At 40.5% G+C, this 21,807-nt stretch overlaps 1 protein-coding gene and 1 non-coding gene across 8 annotated transcripts in view; both read left to right on the plus strand.

Annotated features, from left to right (window-relative positions):
• Nucleotides 1–21,807, plus strand: part of ATP10D (ATPase phospholipid transporting 10D (putative)) — a 137,355-nt gene that overhangs the window by 112,950 nt on the left and 2,598 nt on the right. For all 7 annotated transcript variants that reach the window (XM_070372352.1, XM_070372354.1, XM_070372351.1 and 4 more), the window contains 4 exons: nucleotides 5,765–5,965; nucleotides 10,688–10,768; nucleotides 12,057–12,161; nucleotides 17,636–17,823. In XM_070372352.1, coding sequence (XP_070228453.1) covers nucleotides 5,765–5,965; nucleotides 10,688–10,768; nucleotides 12,057–12,161; nucleotides 17,636–17,823 — 575 coding nt within the window. The remainder of the gene's footprint in view (nucleotides 1–5,764; nucleotides 5,966–10,687; nucleotides 10,769–12,056; nucleotides 12,162–17,635; nucleotides 17,824–21,807) is intronic.
• TRNAC-GCA (transfer RNA cysteine (anticodon GCA)) lies at nucleotides 8,156–8,228 on the plus strand. The gene has a single exon. It is a non-coding gene; the product is annotated as a tRNA-Cys (tRNA).

Genomic DNA, 21,807 nt, shown 5'->3' on the forward strand with positions numbered 1-21,807 from the left:
AACCAGTCAAACCTAAAGGAAATCAGTCCTGATATTCATTGGAAGGACTGATGCTAAAGCTGAAACTCCAATACTTTGGCCATCTGATGCAAAGGACTGACTTATTTGAAAAGACCCTGGTGCTGGGAAATATTGAAGGCAAGAGGAGAAGGGGACGATCGAAGATGAGATGGTTAGATAGCATCACCAACTCTATGGACATGAGTTTGAGCAAACTCCGGGAGCTGGTGATGGACAGGGAAGCCTGGAGTGCTGCATTCCCTGGGGTCGCAGAGTCAGACATGACTGAGTGACTGAACTGAGCTGAACATTCAGTCAAAGTTTTAATAAAAAACTTTACAAAAATATTTGAAATGCACAATGTCTCTGTCTGAGTGTTGACTGTAGGTTAGGCTGTGATTTTAATGTAAAATTCCAGGACTTAGTGGTCTGTGACTTTAAGAAAGGAGCCCCTCTCCTAGGTTTCATTTTCATATCTTTGCATTTTTCTACTTCTATTAATATTATAATGCCCTGATTCAGCAGTGAAAAATCCACCTGCAATGTAGACACAAGTTTGATCCCTGGGTCAGTAAGATCCCCTGAAAAAGGAAATGGAAAACCCATTCCAGTATTACCAGGATAATCCCAGAGGAGGAGCCTGATGGGTTACACTCCAGGGTTAACAAAGAGTCCGTTACGACTTGGCGACTAAACAAACAGCAGGAGTTATGATGCAGCCCACTCCACCACTCCCTCCTTTTAACTCCATATTTCTAGCTAATATTAGAAAGGGATGCCTCATGCTCTTGGAGAGAGAGAATGTTTATTTGTAGAAAGCACATCACCAGGGAGCAGGGACCCCACGGTCTTTCTGCTCTGTAAACCTTGATGGCTGTTCACACTGAAATCCTCTCTACTTGTTTTGCCTCTTTCTTGCCTAGCCAAACAGGGACTGGTTTGTAAACTATGGAGAATAGGGCCAGTATCAGAAGCCATTTGAGTAGCTTAGCTTTCTGAGACTGTGGTTCTTTCATCTTGAACAACTTTTGAGATAGTAATGAAGGCTATGGATTCAGTCCCCAGAATAGAACCCCAAACTGCACATACCCTAAACCACTGTGTTTTCAGGAGTGATTCATAATGTATATCCATGGACCATAGGCTAAGAAACTCTATTCTAAGGATTGTGGCCCCCATCCTAGTGTTCCAAGGTATCTGTGGTGCCAATAATAATATTTTAATCAATTAATGTTAATTAAAAGTCATGTTATTCTTGCCTTGAGAACCCCATGAACAGTATGAAAAGGCAAAAAGATAGGACACTGAGAGATGAACTCCCCAGGTCAGTACGTGCCCAGTATGCTACTGGAGATCAGTGGAGAAATAACTCCAGAAAGAATGAAGGGATGGAGCCAAAGCAGAAACAACACCCAGTTGTGGATGTGACTGATGATAGAAGCAAGGTCTGATGCTCTAAAGAGCAATATTGAATAGGAACTGGAATGTTTGGTACATGAATCAAGGCAAAGTGGAAGTGATCAAAGAGGAGATGGCAAGAGTGAACGTTAACATTCTAGGGATCAGCGAACTAAAATGGACTGGAATGGGTGAATTTAACTCAGATGACCATTATTTCTACTACTGTGGGCAGGAATCCCTTAGAAGAAATGGAGTAGCCGACAAAGGAGTCAACAAAGGAGGCCGAAATGGAGTACTTGGATGCAATCTCAAAAACGACAGACTGATCTCTGTTCGTTTCCAAGGCAAACCGTTCAATATCACGGTAATCCAAGTCTATGCCCCGACCAGTAATGCTGAAGAAGCTGAACTTGAATGGTTCTTTGAAGACCTACAAGAGATTTTAGAACTAACACCCAAAAAAGATGTCCTTTTCATTATAGGGGACTGGAATGCAAAAGGAGGGGGTCAAGAAACACCTGGAGTAACAGGCAGATTTGGCCTTGGAGTACAGAATGATGCAGGGCAAAGGCTAATAGACTTTTGCCAAGAGAACGCACTGGTCATAGCAAACACCCTCTTCCAACAATACAGGAAAAGACTCTACACATGGATATCACTAGATGGCCAACAGCGAAATCAGATTGATTATATTATTTGCAGCCAAAGATAGAGAAGCTCTATACAGTCAGCAAAAACAAGACCAGGAGCTGACTGTGACTCAGATCATGAACTCCTTATTGCCAAATTCAGACTTAAATTGAAGAAAGTGGGGAAAACCACCAGACCATTCAGGTATGACCTAAATCAAATCCCTTATGATTATACAGTGGAAGTGAGAAATAGATTTAAGGGACTAGATCTGATAGAGTGCCTGAGGTTCATGACATTGTACAGGAGACAGGGATCAACACCATCTCCAAGAAAAAGAAATGCAAAAAAGCAAACTGGCTGTCTGAGGAGGCCTTACAAATAGCTGTGAAAAGAAGAGAAGTGAAGTGAAGTCACTCAGTCGTGTCCGACTCTTTGCGAGCCCGTGGACTGTAGCCCACCAGGCTCCTCCATCCATGGGATTCTCCAGGCAAGAACACTGGAGTGGGTTGCCAAAGAGAAGCAAAAAGCAAAGGTTAAAAGGAAAGATATACCCATTTGAATAAAGAGTTCCAAAGAATAGCAAGGAGAGATAAGAAAGCCTTCCTCAGAAACCAATGCAAAGAAATAGAGGAAAACAATAAAATGGGAAAGACTAGAGATCTTTTCAAGAAAATGAGAGATACCAAGGGAACGTTTCATGCAAAGATGGGCTCAATAAAGGACAGAAATGGTAGGGACCTAACAGAAGCAGAAGATATTAAGAAGAGGTGGCAAGAATACACAGAAGAACCGTACAGAAAAGATCTTCATGACCCAGATAATCATGATGGTGTGATCACTCACCTAGAGCCAGACATCCTGGAACGTGAAGTCAAGTGGGCCTTAGGAAGCATCGCTATGAACAAAGCTAGTGAAGGTGATGAGCTATTCCAGTTGAGCTATTTCAGATCCTAAAAGATGATGCTGTGAAAGTGCTGCACTCAATATGCCAGCAAATTTGGAAACTCAGCAGTGGCCACAGGACTGGAAAAGGTCAGTTTTCATTCCAATCCCAAAGAAAGGCAATGCCAAAGAATGCTCAAACTACCGCACAGTTGTGCTCATCTCACACGGTAGCAAAATAATGCTCAGAATTCTCCAAGCCAGGCTTCAGGAGTACATGAACCATGAACTTCCAGATGTTCAAGCTGGTTTTAGAAAAGGCAGAGGAACCAGAGATCAAATTGCCAACATCTGCTGGATCATTGAAAAAGCAAAGAGAGTTCCAGAAAAACATCTTATTTCTGCTTTATTGACTATGCCAAAGCCTTTGGGTGTGTGGATCACAATAGACTGTGGAAACTTCTTAAAGAGATGAGACTACCAGACCACCTGATCTGCCTCTTGAGAAATCTGTATGCAGGTCAAGAAGCAACAGTTGGAACTGGACATGGAACAACAGACCGGTTCCAAATAGGAAAAGGAATGCAGTAAGGCTGTATGTTGTCACCCTGCTTATTTAACTATATGCAGAGTACATCATGAGAAACGCTGGGCTGGAAGAAACACAAGCTGGAATCAAGATTGCTGGGAGAAATATCAACAACCTCAGATATGCAGATGACACCAACCTTATGGCAGAAAGTGAAGAACTAAGAGCCTCTTGATGAAATTGAGAGAGGAAAGTGAAAAAGTTGGCTTAAAACTCAACATTCAGAAAACTAAGATCATGGCATCTGGTCCCATCACTTCATGGCAAATAGATGGGGAAACAGTGTCAGACTTTATTTTTTTGGGCTCCAAAATCACTGCAGATGGTGATTGTAGCCATGAAAATTAAAAGACGCTTACTCCTTGGAAGGAAAGTTATGACCAACCTAGACAGCATGTTAAAAAGCAGAGACATTACTTTGTCGCCAGAGGTCCGTCTAGTCAAAGCTATGGTTTTTCCAGTAGTCATGTATGGATGTGAGAGTTGGACTATATAGAAACCTGAGTGCTGAAAAATTGATGCTTTTGAACTGTAGTGTTGGAGAAGACTCTTGAGAGTCCCTCAGACTGCAAGGAGATCCAACCAGTCCATCCTAAAGGAGATCAGTCCTGGTGTTCATTGGAAGGACTGATGTTGAAGCTGAAACTCCAATACTTTGGCCACCTGATGTGAAGAGCTGACTCATTTGAAAAGACCCTGATGCTAGGAATGATTGAAGATGAGAGGAGAAGGGGATGACAGAGGATGAGATGGTTGGATGGCATCACCGACTCAATGGACATGAGTTTGGGTAAACTCCAGGAGTTCGTGATGGACAGGGAGGCCTGGCGTGCCATGGGGTCGCAAAGAGTCAGACACGAATGAGCAACTGAACTGAACTAAAAAGGCACTTTATAGTTCATGAGCAGTTTCTAACTGGATCTTGATATTAAGACCTGATGTGGTATAATTCTCTAAGTCTTTTCCAGGCATAGAAACCAAAATTTATAGAGGTTTTTAAAATGACCTAAAGTTTTTACAGTGGTCATGTATGGATGTGAGAGTTGGACTGTGAAGAAGGCTGAGCGCCAAAGAATTGATGCTTTTGAACTGTGGTTTTGGAGAAGACTCTTGAGAGTCCCTTGGACTGCAAGGAGATCCAACCAGTCCATTGTGAAGGAGATCAGCCCTGGGATTTCTTTGGAAGGAATGATGCTAAAGCTGAAACTCCAGTACTTTGGCCACCTCATGCGAAGAGTTGACTCACTGGAAAAGACCCTGATGCTGGGAGGGATTGAGGGCAGGAGGAGAAGGGGACGACAGAGGATGAGATGGCTGGATGGCATCACTGACTCGATGGACTTGAGTCTGGGTGAACTCCAGGAGTTGGTGATGGACAGGAAGGCCTGGCGTGCTGCAATTCATGGGGTCGCAAAGAGTCGGATACGACTGAGTGACTGAACTGAACTGAACTGAAAGTCATATAGTCGTATAGAAAGTGTCCCCTTGGACTTGAAACAAGACCCCCTAAATCTGAGTTGAATGACCTTTCCTGTGTCCTACATTGCTTCAGGGCAGAAAGCTTTTGCTATTGAAGACTTACTGCACATGAGACAAAATACTGAAACCATGTTGAATGTATGTGCCTGCCTCTGGGATGACCACCTGTCCTGGTTTGCCTGGGTCTGCCCTTGTTTAAGTCGTAAGAGTACTATGTCCTAAGAAACTCCTTTGCTTCAAGCAAACTGGGATGATTGCCCACCCACTGGCACCATCCCACTTCACCACGAAAAGAATAATTGAGAACCCAGAAAGCAATTGAATGAACATGTGTTGTGATGGCTGCCACCTACCAGCACGGGTCCAGCTTCTCTTCATCTGAAACTGGAATGTCTCTATTTGAATCCTGGCTCTGCCACTTATTTGCCGGCTAACTTTAGGCAAGTTCCTTAGCCTCTCCATGCCTCACTTTGCTCATCTGTAAAAATAGGAACAACAATAATTTCCAAGTTGTTACGAAAATTAAATGAATGAATTATAAAGCTCTTAGAACCATGCATGCCAGCACCACATAGTAAACAGTCTGTGTGTGTGTGTGTGTTTTAATAAAACATTTACCAAAAAAAAGCTGTAAGGTCAGCTGTGGTTCTCTATTCTGTCAGCAAAGAAGCTGTACTGAGAGGCTGAGATCACACCATTCAGAACAGCACTGCGTGGCATATGTGGTCATGGCTCTCATAGCAGACTCTAAGATGTGACTTTTTCTCTTTGTGTCCCTAGGCCTATGTGAACCTCCTTTTCTGGTACCAGTTCTTTTGTGGGTTTTCAGGAACATCCATGACTGACTACTGGGTCTTGATCTTCTTCAACCTCCTTTTCACATCTGCACCTCCCGTCATTTATGGAGTCCTGGAGAAAGACGTGTCTGCAGAGACTCTCATGCAGCTGCCCGAGCTCTACAGGAGTGGCCAGAGGTCAGAGGTGGGTGCTACAGCAAAAACGTGCACACCAATACACAGCCGTCGTCAAAGTCAGGCATCTTCCGGGGTGCTTGGCTCAAATACTCTGGTGTATTGAAACGTATCTGAATCATCTGTGTTTGTTTCCAAAGATCTCTACTAATACAACAGACATAAAGTTACTCATTTCTGAGAGAAAAGAAAACTTTGAAAGACCTCAGGTGCTTCTAAGAAGAAATCCAGTCTTCAGACCTTACAAATAACATTATCTAGTATTTCCTAAACCCCCGGCGCCTTCTCTTAGGCAAACTATAACATATTCACAGTCCCATTTATCTTCACAAAGCACTTTGAGAGAGAACCTGGTGGTGTTCCCATTCTAAGATGAAGAATCTGAACTTCAAAGGGGCTGATGAATTTTTCCAGAAATCTCATAGCTATGAAAAAAAAAAAAAAAAAATAGCAGAACTGGGATGGGAACCCTTCTTAGTCTGGTTCTGAAGCCAAAATTAAATTCTTCAGGTTTTACTGTCATGTGAAATATTGGCATGATCTTACTGCCTCCCTCTCCCTAAACCTGTGTCCACCTTCCACTTAATTAACTTCTCAGTCCTGTCCACCCACCTCCGATATATCCCTTATATCTGTCCCCTCTCCATCCTTCTCTCTGCCCTCATTACCTCTTACCCAAAATATTATAATCACCAATTGAGCTAGTTGTCTCAAAACTCTTTTCATTTGTCCAGTTCATCTTTTACAAAATTAATAACTATTTTTGAGATAGCCTTATGAACATTATGTAATGCCTCTTATATGCCAGGCATATATATATGCATACATACATTTATGTATGTAAGGTGCTTAGCATACATAAATGTAATTCTCAAAATGACTCTGCAGAATAGGTGCTATCGTTAGCCACTCTGTAGATGAGGAAAGTAAGGCACAGGGAGGTATCTTAAGTAATCCACCCATGTCACCAAGCTCATGGGTGGCGCAGATGAACCCCAGTTCCCAAGCCTCTGCTGCGTTGCTGAAAGAACATTGATGTTATCTTCACTCCCTGGGTGCTCCCAACCCCTTTGCTATTTAATGGCCAGAAATCCAAAGTGCTCTCACAAGTGCTCAGGATCACAGGGACTGAGGTGGACCAGCAACCTGTAGATACCTGTAAATGGACAAAGCTGAGGGCTTAGTCTGGTAAAATATTCTAGCCTTAAGAAGAAGTCTGTGTTAGTCAGGACTCTTCGGTTTCAGGTGACAGAAAACCAGCTCAAATTGGCTTAATGAAAAAGGGAAATATATTGGCCCCATAACTGCAAAATCGAGGACTAATGGTGACATCTATTATTCTTTTTTTAATTTAATTTTTATTTTGTACTGAAGTGTAGTTGATTTACAATGCTGTGTAAGACACCATTATTCTTAAATCAGATGTAAATGTGCTGGTTATGACTCCGTGGCTCAGCTGACGGTGAGAGTGTTAGTTGCTCAGTCACGTCCAACTCTTTGCAATGCCGTGGACTGTAGCTTGCCAGGGTCCTCTGTCCATTGGATTCTCAAGGCAAGAATACTGAAGGGGGTTGCCATTCTCTTCTCTAGGGGATCTTCCCTACCCAGGCATCGAATTCAGGTCTTGTGTGTTGGGATTTGAGTCCTATGCTTTTCCCTGTGTGTATCGTTGTGACTAGAAAGATCATTTTCTCACCAACCAGACCTGGGATATGGATCTTTCCTGAGGGCAGAGCTTAACCACGTGGACAGGATTGGGAAAGAGGATTTCCTGTCAAAGGGCTGGAGAAATGAAAATGAGACCCATGGTAAAAATTCATGCATTGGGTTTCACTGGACTCACTATTCTGAAGACACTGACCCAGAACAGCACATGTTACAAATGATGGGTGATGGTTAGCCTGAGTTTACATTCTGGCTCAGTGGTATGTGACCTTGGTAAGTTACTTAACTTGCCTGTACTCCAGTTTCTTTATTTATGGAGATTATGTGAAGATTAAGTAAGATAATATGTATAAAAGTTCAGCCATATTACACTCTCAATGTTGTTTTTACCCCACCCCTAGACTTAACCAGAAATTTGAGGAAATCCTAAATATAAAATGATGCTTTATTTTTGTCTATCCAACTTTCTTCTGGCTTGAACTGCCTTTCCAGACTGGAAAGTAAGTTAATATCCTTAGGCTCATGGGTATGGGCTTCCCTGATAGCTCAGTTGGTAGAGAGTCTGCCTGCAATGCAGGAGACCCTGGTTTGATTCCAGGGTCAGGAAAATCGGCTGGAGAAGGGATACGCTACCCTCTCCAGTATTCTTGGGCTTCCCTTGTGGCTCAGCTTGTAAAGACTCCGCCTGCAATTCGGGAGATGTGGGTTCAATCTCTGGTTTGGGAAGATCCCCTGGAGAAGGGAAAGGCTCATGGGGCAGTCAATGCAAGGAGAAGTCAGCTTCCAGGGAGGAGGAAATCCTTACACTTCTTCAGTTTCATCCAATTCATTTCGATCAAAGAACCAAATGGGGTATTCTAAAAAAGTCCAATCTGACTTAAGGTTCAAAGCCAGGGGTGCAGAAATGTGTGGCTGACAGTAATGAAGTTGTCCTGCACCCCAGGTCTAAGTAAAATTCCAAGTCCATTGAGGAAAGAAGGATAGAAGGGAGATCTTTAATGTTTTTATAGCTGGTGTTTCAGAAGCCCATTTGTACAGCCTGAAGATTGTAATTGGTCTTTACCCTGGAAGAGTTGAGGTCATTGTTTCCTGTTGTTGAGCCCTGCTATCAATTCTGTGCACACAGTGTTCTACTGAGCTGGCCAGTTTTGTAATACATGGTGATTGCAGGCAGTGTCCCAGCATGTGGCTATTGATAAAAGGTAATTGATTTCATTGATTTACCTTCCGGAAGAGCTGTCCTTTCTGTGAACTTGGCCTCCAAACAAATTCTGTTTTATGTTTGGGCCATTTCCTGTCTTCGGTGTCATGAAAGATAACTTTCCAGGGTTATAGCATCTCTCTCCTTGAAAGGAGATGGGTCTGGAAGGCCGCAGTGAGAGGTGTCCCTTCCAAACAGCTGTCATCTATTACCATCTTTCTTCACCCACACAGCCTTCTGGCTTTAACCTCATGTCCAGATTTTTGCCTCTCAGTTTCCAGGGATCTCATGAGTTACTCCTTTCAGCCTCTCATCTGTCTTATCTTTGACACTTCCCTACCCCGAAGTCCCCTAATTCACATGACTGTGAAGAAGGTGTACTTGTTACCTTTTGGCTCTAGGTATTTTGAGCAGCCTCCATTCCCCTAGAAGCATGGAGCTATATTTTAACTTACCCTGGAATTATTCTCTCTTGTCCAATGACATTTTGGTGGCCCTTTTGACTCCGCTGCATTCTCTTCCACCCATTTGATTGTGCTTAGTTTATGGACACTCGAAGAAAGGCAGGTAGAAGATTCCATCATTCCAATGAGAAATTGTAACAGAAGATACAGGGGAAAGTAGACTGGAAACCATCACTCTTCATCACTTTGATTTTTCCAGAGGACAAAGAAATTAAAAAACAAAAGAAAAAAAGATAGAGGCCTCAAACTTCTTTTGAGGGCTGGAAGAATGTATATGGAATTTCGAACACTTATAAAGTTTTAGAAGACAGCTACCCATTTTGAAGAAAATTTCAGCCTCTTTTTTCATTTTAAAGGAAATAAGACTATAAACATGTTAAGAAAAGGAAAAAGTAGCTCAAAGATATGATATATGTGTTGTCATTTTTGTCCGTGGCAGACATCACTAATAAACCATAGCCCTCCATCCTTCCTGTCAGGTCTGAATGGAGCCTCAGAATCCTTCTGTACACACAGTATTATTTGTTCAGAATTATCTTTTATTTGAAAACCTGTTTTCAATCATTTGGTATTTATACTTGATCTTTCTCTTTCTGCAGGCTTCTGGTAGGAAGCAGTTTAGCACATGAAAAGTTAGGTAAAAATAGTTTATTAATCCAAGAAATATTTGTTGGGTACTTGCTGTATACCAGGCACTGTTTTAATCACTTGAATAAAAGAATCTAGGTCCCACTTTATGAAGCTTGCATTCTGTTGAGAGAAACAGGAAATGATTAGGTAAACAAGATGATTTCCGATTGTGAGGAAAGATTTCTAAGGATCCCTGGTGTTAATAGTAAATGATAACTGAACATAACTTTTAGATTGGTCTGGGGTCTATGCCTCTATGAAGAGTGATATTTGAATTAGGGTATGAATAATGAGGACCTGGTGTGTAGGAGGTCTAGGAAGAATTTCTAGCAGAGATAACAGCACAGGGGAAGCCCTGAGGAAAGAAGGGATTTGGCATATTTGAGAAACAGATGAAGTCTGTGTGTTGGGAGAATGGTGAATGAAAATTAGACCAGGAGGGTGTGACCCTGGAGAGCAGGGATTTCAATGAGAAGACCACACAGGACCTCCTAGATCATGGGAAGGGACTAAGATTGATCCAATGTTAGAAGCAATACAAGTTGAGGAGTTCCTTCAGATTTTTTTTCACCTGTGAACTCATTTTATTCAATTGTCACCCCCTCATTCTTTCACTATTACTTACAGATCTGACCTTTGTCATGAATGAGAGACTGAAGGAGTAGAGTTTTCTCTCAGAGAAGCAAAAACAAGCCCTGGCTGGGGGTGTTCCTTGATTTTGCTTTGACCCTTATTAATCTTTCTCCCTCCCCAATGTCTTCTTTGTTTTCAGGCATACTTACCCCTCACCTTCTGGATCACTTTGTTGGACGCCTTTTATCAGAGCCTGGTCTGCTTCTTCGTGCCTTACTATGTGAGTCCTTGTTCACTCAAAGGATTTGTTGTTAATGAATAAATGGTGCCTCTTTGTTCTCTGTCACTGGTGTCAGCATTTAGAGTAGGTATACGAGGGTAGATTGCTCATGGAATTAAGTTATTAACTAAATATAATGCTTCTAAATATATAACTAAACTAAATATATAACTAAATATAATGCTAAATATAATGCTTCTCTCAAATATGGTAGGGTAGTGGGTTAAATTTGAAGAGAGGTACCTAGATGGTAGGTAACGGGTTAAATTTGAAGAGAAGCGCCTAGCTGCATCCTTTTGGTTCTCTTTTTAGCCCTGTACTGCTTGATAATTTTCATCAATGACTTGAATAAAGTTGAAAGCCTGGCGTATAATTAGATGAGTCAAAATCAGAGAGGCAAAGTCAGAATATGAAAGCTATTATTAGTCAGTGCTGGACTAATTCTACCAGGATGACATTCAGAGTATTAAATTTAAGTAGTATCCCCCAAACTAAAAATTTAATAAAAAAAAACAACAACACCCTGTTATTGCAGGTAAAAAATGGAAAAAATATGACTAAACAAAGAATTAATTTAAAAAATTTAGACCAATTCCAAGCAGCATGATATAGTTGCCCATTCACCCACCTCCCTCCCCAGAAGAAAACGCTAATTTGATCATGGATGGTTAACAAAAGTTCATTAACAAAAAGGGAAAAGGTAATAGTCTTTAACAATTTTCATTCTTTATTCAAATAAAACTACTTGAATTTACCCACCTAGAATATTCAAGGTATACTGTTTTTCAAGAGGAATATAAGTAAGGCAATCTAAAGTATATTTAGAAAAGAATGACTAGAATTGTAAAATATCAGAAACCTGTGTCATGTGAGGAGTACTTTAAGGACTTGAAGACATAAGCATATGAAAGGGGTGGATATTTACTTAACCATGATAAAAACTCAAGTTAGTCATAGTATCTGCTTCAAAGGTTTGCAGCTCTGTTAAGTGGAACATATTTGAAATTTCTCTGTACTTCAAAGAATCAGAAGCATAAGTAAAAGAATCAAGGAAGATGAATTAAGATTCAGAATAAAAAATAATTCCAACTGAAAAATCCAAAGATTAGCTGGCCTGTCTGGGATTCAGTCTCTTTTTCTAAAAATGTTCAAGTTTATTCTAAATGACCAATTATTAAGAACACTGAAGAAAGGGACTCAGTCCTCATTTGGGCCATGGAATAAAGTGATGATACACCAGAGTGTGCACAACTCTCCAAGATCACCAACTTTTATCCTCTCTTTGTAGACCTACCAGGGCTCAGACATTGACATCTTTACATTTGGAAACCCCCTGAACACAGCTGCTCTGTTCGTCATTCTCCTCCATCTGGTGATAGAAAGCAAGAGTTTGGTGAGTGGTTTTTCTGCCTCTGAAGTAGCCTGAAACTGTTCTTGGGGAAATGTCTTCATGCCTAGAAAACAAATGGTAAAGAGAAGAGTAATGACTCCAAGGAAGAAGCCACTCTCACAGCCACTCTTGTGGATTGTTGAGCCACCGGTGTTACGCTAAGGTTAATGTGCAGCCAGGGGCAGTGGGGAACACCTGCCTGGTCCGCTTGGTGGTGCTCATGGTGTGAATGGTTCATGGTGTGAGTCAGGCTGGAGAAATAATTACTAGCATTGGCCAGCATTCTTCAAGACCAAGCTGATGCCTTTCAACTAAAATGAAAACAGGTGTTGTGCCATAATCCTGGTATAGTGACTTTTGTAAGTAATGATTTTATGCTTTTCTCATAAACAAAAAAAATTTTTTTTCTCCCTCCAAAAGTTTTACCATCCATTTCATTTATACCTAGGTCTTTTTGAACTTAGTTGTCAACTAAATGATAAAGTTAAGTCTTTTCTTCAAAGTGATTGCAGGATAGCTATGAAACAAAGATAGTATGGAAACTGCCTCTGTAATTATTTATGCTGCTCATTCACTTCCATTGTTTCTGCTGTCGTCAAAGCCTCTGTCATTTCTTCCTGAATTATAGCTACGGCCTCCTTGATCTTCTCACCTTGACTCTTGACTCTGCTGGCCCTTCTCTACAAAGCAACCAAAATCATCCTTTTGAAATATAAATCACACCTTTTTGCTCTCCTTTGGGTAAAACCCTTCAGTGGCTTCCGATTTTACTTGGAATAAAATCTAAAAGCCCTAAGACAGCCTATTATGCTTCATGCAGCCATGCCTCCTCTTCTTTCTCCAATGTCATTTCCACTTATTTGTGGACTAGCACCACACTGTCCCTCTTTTTCTCAGGTACAGTGAGCTCATTAGCACATCAGGGTCTTAGCACTGACCATATCTTCTGATGGGAGCATCCCTTGCTTACTTTTGGATCCCTGTACTTTACCCAGATCAAAAGTTTTTGTTTCTTTAGCTTTTTTTGGTTTCAGCAAAAATGCTGCTTCTCTCAAGCAGCATTTCCTTTCCTAACCATCCATCTTCTCCTATTATCCTCTTACTTTATTCATAATCCTAATAATAATTTATAATTCTTCATTTAATTATGTGATTATACTATTCATGTTTGTCTTCTACATTAGACTGTAATCTTCTTGAGGGCAGAATTCATGTTTTGTTTACCATTGTATACCCGTATCTAGGACAAGGCTGGCACACAGTAGGTGCTCAAAAAATATTTGAATAAATAAATGAATAATTAAATAACCAATGTTTGAGGTGATTTAACATCTTACTGGTGATGCATTTTATATAGGAAATAGCTGGGTGAAATTACAGTTTTAAATGATATATGAGGTTATATCATGAGATTATAATTTTTTATAATCTCATGATGTAATAATTTTTTAGGTAGGGCTGAATATTTTTGGCATCACATGCTTTGCTTATAACCTTCTATAACCAAACTTTATAAGCCTAAAGTATTATAAAAAGTTAATATCTACAGATACCAGATGGGAAGAGTAAAGGGAATTCTAGAACTAAAATATTGGGGATTATTTTAGTATGTATTTAATTTCATTTTTAAACTCTTATGTAGATACTTTTGGCTACTACCTAAGGAAATGTCATAAGTTCTGATGTCAAAAGGTGTTGCAAAGATGCTAATATGCCAAGTGTCCGTTTGGGTTCAGTGGTTATGAGCAACAGCAATCTATTTTAGCTAACCTGAGCAAATAGAAAAGTTATTAAAAATATATTGAAGAATCATAGTAAAACAAACAAAAAGATGTCCTGAGGATTCAGAGTGACTCCAGAGATCCAGGGAACAGAAAGCAATGGATAAGCTTGTCAGGGTGGCACTGCAGTCTGAACTGGTCCCAGTCATTTTCTCTCTTGCCTCATTCGTTGTGCTCCAAATTCAGTCCCTGTTGACAGAATTCTATTTCCTTAACTCCAGTCACAGGCTTTGGCGAAAGAGGAAGGTTTTGTCAAGATTGCACATAATCCTGGGAGTCTTCACTAAGAGAAGGGGAGCAGAAGCGAGGTGCTAAGAACAATGAGTACTATATAAAGAATGTATCATTAAAGGATTGTTTCTCACACTGCAGGGTGGGATAGAGCTCATGGCCTCCAGAGGTCTACTGTCAGTAACAGTCATTCCGAGAATATGAGTTGGTTTCCATTACCTTTTACTCACCATCTTACTGTCACTTCTCCCCTCTCCCTGTTGGTTTTTACCCAGCATCCCTTGACTTTATCTGCATCCATTTGTTTAAACAAGTCAACTCCATCAAGTTACTTCTCACTTGCCAAAAGTACTTCTTAAAAGGAAAAAGAAAACCCTGGCAGTAGGGCTCAGTGAGAAGGAAAAACATTTGATAAAGAAAAAAAACCATTGTCTTTGGAGGCATAAAGATTTTTTTTTTTTTTTTCCCTTGTTGATCAAGGGTCAACTACAAAGTACAATGTGACTTACATGTACACTTTGAGTAGAATCTAAAAAAATCATGGGGTTATTAATGTCAGAAATAAAAATTCAGAGATACACAATGGCCTACTCACCTTCCAAATGAATATTATGCCACTTAGTTTGTATTTAGAGAAATCTCAGATTGTGTCTCTATGTGATACTGAGTCTCATTTGAATATCATTATTAAATGCACATGACAGGAAAGAAGCAGTTCAAATATTTTCCAATATATTCATTATTTTAATTATATTTCAGCCATGGCTGTGTGTGCTCAGTCATCTCCAACTCTTTGCAACCCCATGGACTGTAGCCTGCCAGACTCCCCAGTCCATGGAATCTTCCAGGCAAGAATACTGGAGTGGGTTGACATTTCCTTCTTCAACCATAGTCTTGTATATTTTTATACATCCCCTTAATAGTCACTTGTGCCTTGTTAATATTTGCTGTTATCAGAGGATTCTTTAATTCAGGTTCATAATTCTTCATATTTATATATATTTTAACAATAATCACTCCTAGCAATCATGTACACATACGAATACACAGTCTCACATCCCATAGCTATATATTCCTAAAATACAAACTTTTTAAACTTCAAAATAGAACAGAAGTCCTGATTAAAATTAGACATGATGTCTTTTTTTATCAATGAGAAATCAAATATTAATATGTTTTCATTTTTTTTTTTATCTTTTTTTTTTTCTTTCTCCCTGTATACGAGACAGCAAAAGAGACACTGATGTATAGAACAGGCTTATGGACTCTGTGGGAGAGGGAGAGGGTGGGAAGATTTGGGAGAATGGCATTGAAACATGTGAAATGTCATGTATGAAACGAGATGCCAGTCCAGGTTCAATGCACGATGCTGGATGCTTGGGGCTGGTGCACTGGGACGACCCAGAGGGATGGTATGGGGAGGGAGGAGGGTTAAAAAGAAAAAAACAAACAAACAAAAAAAAAAAGATCTTTTTTTTAACCGGAGAAGCCCTAGTTGCTTTACAGTGTTTTATTTTCTGCTGTACAACAAGGTGAATCCGCTATGAAAGTGAAAGTGTTAGTCACTCAGTCAAGTCCCACTCTTTGTGAACCCATGGACCATAGCCTGCCAGGCTTCTCTGTCCATGGAATTTTCCAGGCAAGAATACTGGGGTGGGTAGCCATTCCATTCTCCAGGGGATCTTCCCGACTCAGGGATCAAACCCGGATCTATATTTATACATATATCCCCTCCCTCTTGGAACTTCCACGCATCCCACCCCTCTGGGTCACCATGAGCACCGAGCTGAACTCCCCGTGCTATACAGCAGCTTCCCACTAGCCATCCGTTTACATATGGCACTGCTCGTATGTCAGTCCCAATCTCCCAATTAACCCCCCTCCCTGTGTCCACATGTCTACTCCCTATATCTGCGTTGGCATAAGGATCTTTTTTGTTTGTTTGTTTTTGGCATAAGGATCTTAATTGAGGATTCATCCAACATTTTCTGAGCATTTTGTGCATGTTTACAAAATATGAACTGTTTTGTGATTTTTGTGAAGATATCTATCCTGGGAAAATACTTTGCAAGGTGAAAAAGAAAACAGAAAATTGGATCTTGTTTGAGAATTTTAGGCCTAGAAAGTAAAGAAGATTAATAAAAGCATTCTTCCCCCAAAAGACTAATAAATACCACCATGGTGTACACAGTGATTTTAGGTGGGACTGTACACTGCACTAAATAACACTGACGACTAGATAATGTGAAAGTGACTCTCTTTCATACTTTAGATTATGTTAAACAAGTCTGTTTGGGGCTATCATGTTTTATCACAGTAACTCTTGCTAATTTCCTTTTGTAACAAACATAGATCAGACTCCAGACTCAAAGCTGTTATGATAGGAAATGCAGATATTACATTTAAGGTAGTGATCTGCTTTTCTTTCTAAATAAAGTTATTTAGTGAGCCTGTTTATAGCAAAATAATAAAAATAATAATGCAAGCTCTGTGTAGTTATGAAGGTGGATGGTTTATAATGTGATATACAAAGATGTGTATCTTGTTCATGTAGAGTTACTAAGGTTGCAGAGAACTTCAGAGCGATTATCCTCCAAGGAGTGGCTCAGTGACCCAAGCCATGTCTTGTAGCTGTACCACCTGAAATTATTCCCAAAAAGCACATCTTGGTCAAACATGGAAAGAAAGGAGACAGTATGGAAAATTGCACGTCTGCTCTTGCATGCTTCTAACTGGAAATTTTTGCACATCCCTTCCATTCATATTTCTTTGGTCCAAGCAAGACATAGCCATGCTTATTTCAAGGGAGTGGGGAAATGCAATTCTTTTGAGTGTTTATTAGAGGCAGAGAATGAAATATTGGTGATCAACAGTGATATCTACCACCTACTTAAATGGATAAAGTTTGAAGTTCACTGGATTAAGGTATTATCTCAAAGAAGAAACAGACCACTAAGTGACTATGTGGAAAAATAAGGAGAAAATCCTAATACCTCATGGAGCATGTGTGTATGTTAGTCACTTAGTTGTGGGACTCTGCGACCCCATGGACTGTAGTCCACCAGGCTCCTCTGTCCATGGGGTTTCCCAGGCAAGCATACTGGAATATATTGTCAGTCCCTTATCCAGGGGATCTTCCTGACGCAGGGATCGAACCTGGGTCTCCCACACTGCGGGCAGATTCTTTACCATCTGAGCCACCTGGAAAGCCCAAGCATGGACAATACAAAATGAGCTAGTCATCAGAGTTACTTTTTGGCATTTGATTTCATTTTATATAACTTAAACAGTGATATGAACTATTCATGAAGGATGCTCTTGTGCTTCGATATTTTGTGTTTTGTTCACTGATTTGTTATACCGTTTACCCACTGCTTAAATAAATGTTTCTTCAAAAGAGCAGATTTTGCCAGACTGTGAAACCATCAGAGTGTATTCATTTCCCTTGCTCTTCTTGTCTTGCAGACTTGGATCCACATGCTGGTCATCGCTGGGAGCATCGTGTGCTATTTTTGCTTTGCCTTGGCTTTTGGAGCCATGTGTGTGACTTGCAACCCACCGTCCAACCCCTACTGGATTATGCAGGAGCACATGGCAGATCCAGTGTTCTACTTGGTTTGTGTTCTCACAACCTGTGTTGCTCTACTGCCCAGGTATGGTATTTGTTTTATCATCAGGAGAGTAAGCAAAATCATAGGTTTAGAATTCTTCTAGCCACTACTAAGAATAGATGGTTAGACCGTCATGTTTAGTAGTAGAAAAGTCGGTCTGTGTGGTAGTTAAAATATTGGTTTTATCTCTTTTACCAGAGTACAAAAGTGGCTTAAGCAAATGAAAAGATTTATTTCTCTTTCAAGGAAATTTCTAGTCTGGTTGATAGTCCACAGGGATAGGGCAATTTTGCTTCCCAAAGTTATTGAAGGACTCAGATCCTTTGCTTTGTCTTTTGTTCTGCTGGCTCCCAAGGGCGTTGCCTTCATGTGCATGACTGAAGCTGGTCACCACCAGTACACTCTGGTCCTGGATCCCTGCCCTGCATCTCTGCCTTCAGGAGGGAGAAAGAGAAGATGGAGGGCGTGTAGCTTTCCAACTTTCCTCTTTTTATTCTTTTTCATAATGATATGACCCAGATGTAATATCCATCACTGCTCATATCTCATTACCTAGAATCTGCATATGCAGAACTCTGAGTGGCTAAAATCTGGTGGTTTCTGAAAAAGGGGGGAATGGGTACTGAGAGACATGTAGCAGTCTCAACTAAAACCTATAAACTTTGAAAGCTTACCTCCTTTTGGACTTCAGTTATCTTCCTCATTTAAGTTTAACTCAGTTTCTCATGTGGATGGAAATGGCTAAGATGTGTGCCTGGGTTTTTACTCTGTAGGTTCTTCAGACTCTTTAGAGCTTTTCCCCTTTGTAGTTTTATGTAGCTGTTTAGCTGAAAACACTATAGCAAAGAATTGTTCTCCCTTTATAAATATGATATAAACATCAAAATGATGATTTCATATTATTTGCTCACAGGGTTGACAAATTGGCTCACAAGCAACTCTGACCTGCTGCCTGTTTTTATAAATAACATTTTATTGGAACATAGACATACTTACTAATTTATGTACTGTCTATGGCTGCTTTTGCACTATAATAGCAGAGTTGAATAGTTCCAACACAGACTGTCTGGTTCCCCAAGCCTTACTGTCTGGCCTATTGGGTGAAAGTTTGCCAACCCCAATCTGTCACATCATCATAAGTAACAATGGGCACAGACCTTTTGTTGTGGATAGACATCCCTTCTAGAAATGCATAAGAAAAACCCATCTGAGTCATTCTGGGGTGGCTACAATTATATACTTAACTCGGTTTGCCAGGGATATTGTTGCTTCTGTAGTTCTCAATGTAATTACCAACTTTCAGATTAAAAACTGACAAGATGAACATGTAAAATTTATGAAGAAACACTTACTTTAAAATTGGAGCCTGAACATTTTTTTCAAGTGCATTAACAGTACAGTTTTACTTATTATTGTTGTAGTAACCTGAAAAAACAAACAAGCCCCTAACCCAGCAATCCCACTACTGGCTAATATACTCTGAGAAAACCATAATTGAAAAAGTCACATGTGCCCCAATATTCATAGCAGCACTATTTACAGTGGCTAGGACATGGAAGCAACCTAGATGTTCATCGATGGATGAATGGATAAAGAAGAAGTGGTATATATACACAATGAAATATTCAGCCATAAAAAGGAACGAAATAGTGCCATTTTCAGAGAGGCAAATTTGCAGAGGGGGAGATTTGACACAGACAGGAGAATGCACTTTGACCATGGTAACAGAAATACCTTGGTCACAAGGCAAGGAATGCCTGCAGCCACCAGAAGCTGGAAGAGGCAAGAAATGAATTATCTACAAGAGGGAGCATGGCCTTTCCGACACCTTGATTTTGTTGTTCAGTTCAGTCACTCAGTCATGTCCAACTCTTTGCAACCCCATGGACTGCGCATGCCAGGCTTCCTTGTCCATCACCAACTCCTGGAGCTTGCTCAAACTCATGTCCATCGAGTCAGTGATGCCATCCAACCATCTCATCCTCTGTCATCTGCTTCTCCTGCCTTCAATCTTGCCCAGCATCAGGGTCTTTTCCAGTGAGTCAGTTCTTCACATCAGATGGCCAAAGTATTGGAGTTTGAGCTTCAACATCAGTCCTTCCAGTGAATATTCAGGGCTGATTTCCTTTAGGATGGACTGGTTTCATCTCCTTGCAGTCCAAGGGACTCTCAAGAGTCTTCTTTAACACCACAGTTCAAAAGCATCAATTCTTCAGCACTCAGCTTTCTTTATAGTTCAGCTCTCACACCCATACATGACTATTGGAAAAACCATAGCTTTGAGTAGACGGACCTTTGTTAGCAAAGTAGTGTTTTTGCTTTTAAATATGATGTCTAGTTTGGTCATAGCTTTTCTTCCAAGGAGCGAGCGTCTTTTAATTTCATGGCTGCAGTCACCATCTGCAGTGATTTTGGAGCCCAAGAAAATAAAGTCTGTTACGGTTTCCATTGTTTCCCTGTCTATTTGCCATGAAGTGATGGGACTGGATGCCATGATCTTTGTTTTTTGAGTGTTGAGTTTTAAGCCAGCTTTTTCACTCTCCTCTACCACTTTCATCAAGAGGCTCTTTAGTTCCTCTTCTCTTTCTGCTGTAAGGGTGGCATCATCTGTGTATCTGAGGTTATTGATGTTTCTCCCAGAAATCTTGATTCCAGTTTGTGCTTCATACAGCCTGGCATTTCGCATGATGTACTCTGCTTGTAAGTTAAATAAATAGCATGACAATACATAGCCTTGACGTACTCCTTTCCCAATTTGGAACCAGTCCGTTGTTCCATGTCCAGTTCTAACTGTTGCTTTTTGACCTTCATACAGATTTCTTGTGAGGCAGGTAAGGTGGTCTGGTATTCCCATCTCTTGAAGAATTTTCCACAGTTTATCATGATCCACACTGTCAAAGGCTTTGCCATAGTCAATAAAGCAGAGGTAGATGTTTTTCTGGAACTCTTTTGCTGTTTTTGTAATACAGTGGATGTTGGCAATTTGATCTCTGATTCCTCTGCCTTTTCTAAATCCTGCTCAAACACCTGGAAGTTCATGGTTCACGAACTGTTTGAAGCCTGGCCTGAAGAATTTTGAGCATTACTTTGCTAGCATGTAGGATGAGTGCAATTGTACCTTGAACATTCTTTGGCATTGCCTTTCTTTGGGATTGAGATGAAAACACAGATTTCAGAATTCTTGGCCTGCTGAACTGTGAGAAAATAAAGTTCTGTTGTCCTAAGCCAGCACATTTATGGTGCAGCAGCTATAGAAAACAAATGCAGACTTGTATAGGAAGGTGGGTACTGCTGTAATAAATACCTAAAAATGTGAAATAGGCTTTGAAATTAGATAATGAGCAGATCCTGGAAAAATTGTGAGGTACGTAATAGACTGTTGAATTTTGAGGCATGTATGCACTGTCAATAGAACTATGGACCTTCAAGTATCTGCTGGTGAAAATTCAGAAGAAAGTAGAAAGCATGGTCAGAGAAAGTGATATCTTGGAAAATACATAAATGGTCATTAATGGAATGTTGCTAGAAATGTGGGGAGAAGGCAATGGCACCCCACTCCAGTACTGTTGCCCGGAAAATCCCATGGATGGAGGAGCCTGGTAGGCTGCAGTCCATGAGGTCGCTAAGAGTCAGACACGACTGAGCAACTTCACTTTCACTTTCCACTTTCATGCATTGGAGAAGGAAATGGCAATCCATTCCAGTGTTCTTGCCTGGAGAATCCCATGGACGGAGAAGCCTGTTAGGCTGTAGTCTATGGGGTCGCACAGAGTTGGACACGACTGAAGTGACTTAGCAGCAGCAGCAGCTAGAAATGTGAGTGTTAAAGGTACTGCTGGCAAAGTCTCAGAAGGAAATGAGAAACATTATTGGAAATTGGAGGAAAGGGAGTCTTGGCAATATAGTGGCAGAGAGCTTAGCTGAAGTGTGTTCTACTGTTATGTGGAAAGCAGAATTTGTAAGTGATGAACTTGGGTATTTAGCTGAGGAGTTTTCAGTGTTGAAGGTTTGGTCTAGTTTCTTCTT

Source organism: Bos mutus, chromosome 6, assembly GCF_027580195.1.
Source record: "Bos mutus isolate GX-2022 chromosome 6, NWIPB_WYAK_1.1, whole genome shotgun sequence".
Lineage (NCBI taxonomy): Eukaryota > Metazoa > Chordata > Mammalia > Artiodactyla > Bovidae > Bos > Bos mutus.